The following is a 9,763-nucleotide window of genomic DNA, read 5'->3' as shown; positions in this document are numbered from 1 at the left end:
TTATCTGTCAGTGTCATTCCAATCCAGCAGACGGCCTATCCAACGCGTTTGCAGGAAAGAGGAAGAAAAACCGCGTTGCATACATTTGGAATGACTTGTCGCCACTCTGTATTATAGTTACTATATATATAGTTCGGCGGACAGAAAACCAGGTGAATTGGCATCCCTGATTTATGAAATTAAATTTGAAATTATGGTGAAATGTGCAGGTTTTTACGAAAAATAATCACTGGCGGGTGTTGAAAATGACTAGTTCTATGAAAATAAAGTGTATTTTTTTACCATTACTCCTGCATTTTGGATTTTGAAAAGCTTTTGGCTCCGCTTTTGACGTTTATTTGGCTCCCGATTTTCTATCCGCCGAACTATATATATAGTAACTATACTCTGTATATAGTCACTCTAATGTCGACCAACATTTGAAAGAGGCGGATAATTAAGTAGATTTCTAGTTTTATTTCATCTGCTACTTATGACGTCAAAAAAAATCCCACCGCGATCTGGAATATCTCCGGAAATAGAACCATAATTTACCAGCATATGTTTTCATCAAAGGCCAATCTAACGTGGTTCTTTTAAGACTAGATGCATAAACATTTGATTGAAAATCAGTGGTGATAGAGCCACGAGTGTAACTGAAAGTACCTTCTTTTTTGATGTCAGAGACGTAAAGGTTAATAATCTAAATATATGGAGTATTTTGCACGATAAAATTTTGATATAAGCTAGGGCCCTCGCTGAAGCTGTTTGCAGTATAGGAATAATAACAATTTCAAATTCCAAACTCCCGGGTACTCTCCTCCACTCTTTGCTTCCCTCTTAACCCTATACATATACGAGCCTCAGTTAATGTCATTCTTGTTTAGTGACGAAACCGCAAATTACTTCATATATGGGTGTCATACTGTCATCACTTATAGTCATAAGGAGCTGGAAACAAACGACATACGCTGATTATGCATCCAATATTAAGCGGCATTCATATATTAGTCGCCGTACTGCTACATTTAGGCCTGTATTGGCACACAGATAAAATTCGGTCGTAAAATGACGAAAATCTACAAAATTTTCAGTTTACAACTAACACGAGAATATATAAATTAGGTATTTTGATATTCGTTTCGAATAGATTCAAGGCATCTGGTCTGATGTTTAGTTTGCGTTGCAATTTTGTTCGCTGGTTATTTCTTGAGATTCGACAAAATACGAGGTAAAAGAATGCTTTTGGTTTGCATAAATGTTGGTATAAATATCCCGAAAAATTCCAATGCACGACGAAATACAGCGACGATACACTAGTGTCAGAATTACACATCAGACCTAAGTTATGAAGATTTATAATCTGGAATCTAGCATTTTGTTATATTTAGGCTTGGCCAATGAGAGCCAAGAGTGCTCTTTTGTAGTCGCCTGACGTTTCGTCCTATAACGAATACAAAATGAATTATCGAGTATGAGTAACTATAGCATTGCAAACATACCTTAACAACACTGTGAAGCGACTTGTTGTACATTTGCTCAAATTCGTCCTTGATGTTTTGCAAATCTATCTCCGATCGACTGACAATGATACGAATGAGCGTTGCATCGTCGGTTCCTACGCCGTCCATAGCTTTATGCAATCGTTTAGCAAAAAAATGAGGTGCCATTTGTACGCATTCTACAATGGCACTAAGAGCCTCATACAATTCACCGCTCAACTCTGCCTTCAGAGCCTGCTCAATGGTGCGTCCTGTCAGGCTTTTGTACTCTTCGAACACCATTTCGAGTTGATCGAAACTAGCATGAGCTAAAATTTTGTAGAACACTTCTTCATCTGTGCCAAGTTTACCTTCACCGGCGGTGTACAATTGGTTAGCCTGCTCGATGGCTAAGTCGGGATCTACCGTTCCCTGGGGATCGCGAGATCCCACAATAATCATAGTAAGCAATCGTCGAAAACTTCCGGATGTCTCGCTGCACAAATGCTCAGCTAATGGGCGATCGTAAAGCTCTTCGTAGGTGTTAACAACTTCCTTAATTTGCTCATTGTTCAACGAGCACAAAATTTCAATCAGAGTTTTTTCGTTGGTACCGATTCCATCCATCGCCTTATGCAGTTGTTTGCAGAGATACTTTGCCGGGGGTAACATAAGTCCCACTATTACGTCCTCAAACTTGCCACCCAACTCCGATTTCAAATCGTCAATTAGATCCTAGGATGATCAATATTTGGGAAATCAACATTCAACGATGGTAAGGCACGGTAAGGTATGTACTCACCCGCCCTAACTCGCGAGTAAACGCTTCGGAAATCTCCTGTCTCTGTTGATTATTTCTAGCGCAAAGGATATCGATTATGGCCTGCTCATCAGTGCCGAAACCTTTCATTGCTTTTCGTAAAGCAGCCGCGTCGGTGGAGGCATCAAATTCGTCAGCCGCAACTACGGTAGGGCGAGGCTGTCGCATAGGAAAATTGCGTTTCAAAAAACAGTTAATTGAAGAATGGAATATAATCTACTTACGGTATAATACCAGGACATTTTCGAACGGTTACAATAGGCACAAATTAAGTAAGATAGGGTTACGATTAAGGATTTGAAAACAAATTAATGTGAAGTCTGAAGTACAACAATCTTATAGGCGAAAGTCAGCTAACTGTGGTAAATATGTATAGTATATATTAGCAAATGAACGTGTCGCTTTCCTCCTATTCACGAGTACATTAAAAATAGAGCGTATTTACTCACTGTGATTGCATACACATATACCCTCATTGGTATTTACCCATATTTATACTTACACACTTATACGAAACGTATAGTCGTTATAACGAAAACAAGCAAAGTAAAGTCCTATAAATGTATATAAAGTGTGACCGACCCAATGGGGTTTAAAAAGGTGTGTAAGAAGAAGACATTTGATCAAGGGCCTGGCAACCCTAAAGCGGGATACGCTGCTGAAAAGAAAACAGGTCAAGAAAAAATCTTTCTATTTACCGAAGAAATTTTGACACCTCCAATACAAGCAACCACCTGTTATTTTTTCTTGTGGTAATAATTGTGCCGGATGTTATTCCGTTCGGAAAAGTGACGTTTTAATTCACTTGCGTGTAATCCTGTGCCATCTGGACGTGAAATAATATTTCTTATGAGGTGCGTACAGCTTGAGAAATAGTAAAAGAAATCGATTTCTTGAGCATTTCTTGTCCTATCTTTTTACCCATTACTTTTCAGCAGCGTACCCCGCTTAACACTGTACTCTATCCACCTTTTCGCCATGCTTAATGGCGGATAGTTGGCGCAACTTTTGGAAAATATTTAAATGCTTTTGGCAACTTTGCTAACGTATACGCTTGACAGTTTTGCAAGGGGGAAAATCTAGATAGAATTAACAAAAGGGCGAATGTCGCAAATGTAAACAAAACGGGTGAGAGATATTTTTTGCTGGACCAGCATAGGAAAATCAACCCTCACTCGGTTTGTTTACGCTTGCGACATTCGCCCTTTTGTTAATTCTATCTTCAAATGTCAACTTGACGTGAGCAGAGTTGCCAAAAGCATGTTATTTTTTCCGATAGTTGGACCCAGTAGTCGGAAAACCCTATAAATGTATATCTTTATAGGGCTTTAACTTGCCGCAGACACGCGAAAAGGTCGATATGTTTGACAGTAGCCAACATCTACTGCCGGCGTGGGTATTATTTGCAAAAATCTGGCTAAGATTTGAAAATACTAATACTACCGGCTTTACAGAGTGAAAGGAACAGAACGTATAGCGGTGTCATGCTGTTTCATTTACGCAAATGGTTATAGATGTTGACTGCAAAAACATGGCTGTTTAGCCAGGACCCTGCATTGGCAGATTAGTAGCGAAAATTCAGAAAACGACGTCAAACTACAAAAACAAACAGCGTCGGACAATAGAGCTTTCTGACAGCTCAAGCACCCACACTAGCGAACACAAAAAACGCGTGTATATACATGATGTTTACCTCATTTTGGGGAACAGCTGATGCTGGTGGAACAAACCGAAAAATAGCGATTACTAGTTGTGTTTTCCGTTTGCCACACTGCAGAGCACATATTTCGGTCAAATGTTCCACCCTGTTCCAAATTCAAGCACATATTTTGAAAATTTGTTGGTACAGCAAAGATTCGTTAATTGGTGGTTCGCTAACTGCGCGGTTCGTTAATTGGGTGTTCGCTAATTGGGCTATGTGACAACTTGAATGTCAAAATTGTATGGAATTTTCGAGTTTAGAAATTTCTAACAACTGTCAGTCGGCCCAATTAGCGAATCAGCTGGAGTGCATTCGTGGCCCAATTAACGAATTCTGGCTGTATTTAAGCCAGCGGAAGACGAAATTCATTCTGTACCTTAGTGACGAAGGAATGCATCTCTTTTGTTTACTGTTGTTGTTTGCCTCATTTTCAAGCACCAATACACACACACATAACTGGAAAGCTCCCTGCACTGAAACAAGAATCATGGTAATTGTTACCATATTAGAGGGTAAAATTAAGAGGACACACCAGTGAATTTTTGCAGAAAAGATTTCTGTTTAGCTTAAGCAGTGTTGTGGTCAAAATTACTATGCGTTACTTTCGGCGTTATCCCGATACATAACAAAAATAACAGAATCGTAGTCAAAATTACTAGACATTGTCGTTTCCGAATCCAAAACACATCCTTGGTTCTCGAAAATAGCACACAGAATGATTTCGCTCGTTATTCTCGCGTTCCTCGACCTTACGGGAAACGTTGTCCCACTCAATAGGCTCAATTATATACATGGCTGCCAGAAAACAATATCGACTCAAAGTTTGGGCAGTGCTAACATTTTGAAAGTGACATTATTGTTTTATATTTAAGTTCATAACTAAGCTAGCTTTGGTTACTCTTGATTTGATCATAAACATTTGCTTACATTCAACCATGTCATTGCTATTCACTACAGACATGACCATGAAAGGTGGTAAAATTATCTGAGAACATATTACTTGTACAAGAATCATGGTAAATTTGAATAGCTTTTTCATGCTACTGACAAAAAGCATGCGTTTTCTGCAAAATTGTGCAAGATACTATGGTTTTTGTTTCAGAGTGGGGTTTGTTAGAGTGACTATAGGCTAATTTAAAGAATATTTTCCAGCAGATGTCTCTGGTGTCAAAAAAGTATACAAACACAAAAAAGCTGTCAAATCGTTCGTACATTTTCGCAGACGGAAAATAATTGTTATTTTATTCAAAAATCGAATGTAATTGAATGTGATAAATAAGCGCAAACGGTAATAAAAAATATTTGGTCTTAATTGATCTATGGTGTCGAGATCGGTAGTGAATATTGCACAGACTATTCCTGTATTATTTGCTTCAGCATTCAGAACGTTTGTTTACATAAGGCATTCGAAATATGTCGCACTCCTGCATGGTCAAGACATGCCGAAAACAAAATTGTTTGCTATTTCCCGTCCCTCGCAAAGGTAGTAAAGTGTATAACAAGTGGAATAAGCTTTTAAAACTGGAAGGAATGTCGAAGCAGCGAATTTGCGCAGATCAATTCACTGCAAGAGATTTTATAAATGGTAAGTAGAGAATCAGGTGTAACTGCTGGAAAATATTTTTTAAAAAATGGTGTTCTAATTTTATTTTCAGTAACGTCACGTCAGCTTAAACATCAAGCAGTACCGTCGATCATTCCTACGCAGCGCCCACCCATAGATATTACCGCACTTGACAAAGAAGGATGTTCAATTGCTGGTTGTCGAACCCGTAAGCAAAAATTTTTAAAACGTCTTCCTCCAATTACTCGTCGTAAGATCCGGCTTCAGTGGATAATGGTTCTTCGATTGAATGATGTCAGTGATAAAAGTTTGCGCAAAATAAGAGTGTGCCGGCGACATTTTCTGGCTGCTGACCTAATAAAAAGTAAGTTAGAAAAATGTGAAAAAATTATTCTAAATAACTAAACTATATTATTTTTTAAAGAAACTTCACGCTACTTGAAGCCATATGCTGTACCAACCATCGGAGTGATGTCAAAAACTTTTTACAAACGAAGGCTTTATATATCTAATATTTCTACCCCGGTTTCGGATCACAATTATTGTACACCGTTTCATATTCCACGTAGTGACGTCATGTGCTCTGTTGTGGGTTGTACAGCTCAAGCAGGAAATGGAATCGTGCTTCATAAATTTCCTCCACCAAATACCACAATCTACCAGAAGTGGCTTCCAGTGTTAAAAACGGTCGAGCGCCCCACGCAGCACACTAGAATTTGCAGCAGGCATTTCTTGAAAACGGATTATACAGCAAGTAGGTTTTTCATTACATATTCAATTCTTTCTGAATACTAAACAATACTTTATTTTAGGTGGCAAACGGCTCAAGAAGGATGCATTCCCTACACGGCGCCTCATATATTCACAAACAGAACAAACAAATGTTTACACCCGCTTTTTACCCACATATGGTAGGCGCACATTTCAATTGAATACCTCAATATCAAGTGAAAGTCTTACAGAGAGTGAAATATCGAGTAATGATAATGAGCTCAATAGTACAGTTATTGAATCATTGAAACGTCAAAGTGATGAATCGATCGGCACATCCTCCTTGACAAACTTGGAGCAAGGAAGAGCAAGGGAATCTTATGCCAGTGACGAAGTTTTTCCTGTCCGAGGTCAGGAACCAAACTCTAGCTCTGATATCTTAACTAAATGTTTTCCTTCAATTGATTCTTTCGCCGATGATACGTGCCATGTATTTGAGCTACAGCAGAAACATGCTGATAACGTAAAGTGTACGAATACAACTGAATCACCATCCAGAAGTAGTTTAACGCTACCACACTTGATTCAAAGTGATAGAGATGCTATAGTCTGGACAGGGGTTGCTTCGTTGAAGCAACTCGACGCTATATGTATATCCGTCAAAATCTTTGAAGATCAAATTATTCAGAAAAGATTTCGTATACACGCCGCTCACCGCGTGATTCTAGCTCTTACAAAATTAAAACAAAATCTGTCTTTCGCAGCGTTAGCAACGCTGTTCAAATTATCTCCCGCAACAGTTGCGTATTATTTTACTAACATGATACATGTATTAGCCGTGGTTCTTGGTAAATTTATATACTGGCCAGAACGTGATGAGATTCAGCGCAATATTCCTTTATGTTTTAGAGAAAAATTTCACAACGTGAGATGTGTGTTGGATTGCACAGAAATCCCGATGGCAACGCCAAAATGCCTAAATTGTTGTATTGCATGTTATTCAAACTATAAAGGTAGAAGAACAGCCAAGTTTCTTATCGGTGTAACACCAGCGGGTTTAATTAGTTTTGTAAGCCAAGCATTCGGAGGGAAAGCATCTGATAAATTGATTTTTAACCACCAAAATGTGTTGACACTTTTCGATCCATACTGTGATGAATTAATGGTAGACAAAGGCTTCAATATTGAACAAGAATGCTCGCAGCATGGAATTCGTGTACATATACCGCCATTCTTACGTGGTGATCAGCATAATCCGGAAGATGCAGCACTAAACGAGAAAGTGGCTAAGGCTCGGATACACGTCGAAAGGGTTATACAAAGAATCAAGATTTTTGGAATTCTTAAGTCTACGTTGGATGCCTCTTCTCTTGGGATAATCGACGAAATAATGACTGTAATTTGTGCACTTGTAAATTTATCCCCTCCGATACTACGCAATGACAAGTTTTAAATTGTTGTTTTATTTTATCATACTGATGCAGTTACTGTAATATAAATGATAGTTACATTGTTTTAAAACTAAATTGAACATCTTTTTCATTAATAATCCGAATCTATCATTGTGTTGCCATTGTTATTGGTCGGTTCATTACCATTAGCTTTTCCAACGATATGTCCAAGCACTTGATTAAAATAAATGTTTTTTAATCTGTTCAGAAGTTGAATGGTATACTCAGCATCATATTCGATTTCAATCAAAATAAAGTCATCTTCAAATTTAGAGTATACAATGAAATCACAACTATTACAATTTAGAACATACATGTTAAGTTGAACCTGTGCAAAATATTTATGCTTTCGATTCAAAGAATAGATTGATCCTTGATTGCGTATATAGTTTTTAGTAGCTCTACAGTTACCAAGAATCTGGTCCAAGTTCAAACTCTCTCCTGCTATTGGACATTTAATCTCTAATATAAGCTTTGCAGCAGCATCCACGCCATCTGGACTCGCCCCAATCCACGGGTTACTTAAGCTCACTGCAAATCCACATTTTTTAATTAAAGGGTTGCGCTTTAATCGATAGCAGTTGAATGCTAGATCTTCTGTCAGCTTTCCATATTTCATCGCTTTTGTCATAGTAGTTTTAGGTGAAAGGTATTTTTGAACTTTTTTTGCCCAGTCTGGGGAAGCATTGAAACTATAAGTGTACAGATCGTAGCTGGTGCTTGCAGTTATTCGAACCGAACGGTGAAGTTTCCAAGCGTTGTTTGACTGATTTTTGGTATCATCACAAATATCGATTATTGAATTAATATCTTTAAACACATGCTGCTTATAGAATTCCTTCTGTCTTTCGTTCAAACAATCAAAAGATTCCAAGATATGTGTATGCTGGTTTTCAGTAAATAATTGCTTTAGTTGACTTCGTGTTAAGAATATCGAAACACTGCAATTAGCCTCGAGTCTATCAGCAGGACTTATCTCCGGTTTTGGCATACTGAGTTCGCGTCCTTCAGTATGTCTATTAACAGATGATCCTGGAGAAGCTATAAAAATACAATAAATTTTGAATATTTTACATTTCTACTGCAATTGTTACCTTCTAGAATACGGGCAAATGCTTCTTCAAGAATTTGTACTCTTTTAGAATTATTACATTCGGGTAAACTTGCATGTTTACGCACACAGCAAAGTTGAGAAAGCGGTTTAGCACCCCAGAGATTTGTTTTTTCTGCTTTACTCACTCCCCATGCTTGCCGAGAGTCGGTGCATGTAATGTACTCCGCAAATCCGAAGCTAAAATTAAAAAAGTTGATTTAGTTTTAATACTTACTATGTATTAAAATATTTGTACTAACTGACTGAGATGAAGCAAACAGGCAACAATGTGTTTACATCTGGCAGTTCCTGCTTTACAAGTACAGTTTAAAGTCCATTGTCGATAGTTGGATCCAATTTTAAGAATTATTTCGTGCGGAATATCACCCGGATGTGAGCTTTGCAAAACGTAAGCTAAAATTTCCAGTATGGTTCCTTGCTGCTTTGTGTATCCTAGGCACACAATGTGTCCAGATGAGAACACTCGCTGTCCCTCACGTAAAGGTCTCATGGATCCACCGATGTAATCCATAATTTCACCAAGAGTAATAAACACTGCTTTCAATTCCGGATCTTGCGCTTCTGCAAAACATTAAAACTTTAATTTAATAATGCGAATACAAGAAAACAATGTTAAAAACATAAAAACTGATAGTGGATAAGTTTTATTACCTGCCATTTTCCTGTTGCGGTAATCTTTACCGAGAAAAGGTATATTTTTATTGATTTATCGCGCCCGTGAAATGAATCTGCACCAAGGCTACGTTTTATTTCCAATGTTTATACTTTTTATTGAGTAACTAAATTTACCACCAGGTAGCGCACATGGTCTTGCAGTTTGATTTAAATTCGCCTATAGGCGAATTCGAGCAAAACTAAGAGCAACCGTTCGCTACCTGGTTGTGATTATTGGAAATACAAAAAAAGTGCAATTCCCAAAATGCTTGCTGGCACCTATATAG

General features: G+C 38.0%; 1 protein-coding gene across 1 annotated transcript; it reads right to left on the bottom strand.

Annotated features, from left to right (window-relative positions):
• Positions 1 to 955: 955 nt before the first annotated feature.
• On the bottom strand, positions 956 to 2,641 carry LOC128734675 (annexin B10-like). Its single transcript, XM_053828977.1, has 4 exons — positions 2,505 to 2,641; positions 2,263 to 2,439; positions 1,482 to 2,195; positions 956 to 1,423 (listed from the first exon to the last, which is right to left on the bottom strand). The coding sequence occupies exons 1-4, from the start codon at positions 2,520 to 2,522 to the stop codon at positions 1,367 to 1,369; spliced, it is 966 nt and encodes a 321-aa protein (XP_053684952.1). The 5' UTR covers positions 2,523 to 2,641; the 3' UTR covers positions 956 to 1,366.
• Between the last annotated feature and the right edge of the window lie 7,122 nt (positions 2,642 to 9,763).

The sequence above is a fragment of the Sabethes cyaneus genome, chromosome 1 (assembly GCF_943734655.1).
Source record: "Sabethes cyaneus chromosome 1, idSabCyanKW18_F2, whole genome shotgun sequence".
Classification (NCBI taxonomy): domain Eukaryota; kingdom Metazoa; phylum Arthropoda; class Insecta; order Diptera; family Culicidae; genus Sabethes; species Sabethes cyaneus.
Note: the sequence above shows the minus strand (reverse complement) of the source record. Positions and strands in the feature narration are given on the sequence as shown.

What these genes read in the sequence shown, in the direction of transcription:
- LOC128734675 (XM_053828977.1), bottom strand. An exon ending in TTACTCGCGAGTTAGGGCGG is followed by an intron (nt 2,196 to 2,262) that starts GTGAGTACATAC and finishes TGATCATCCTAG; the next exon opens with GATCTAATTGACGATTTGAA. An exon ending in CGCTTCACAGTGTTGTTAAG is followed by an intron (nt 1,424 to 1,481) that starts GTATGTTTGCAA and finishes TATTCGTTATAG; the next exon opens with GACGAAACGTCAGGCGACTA.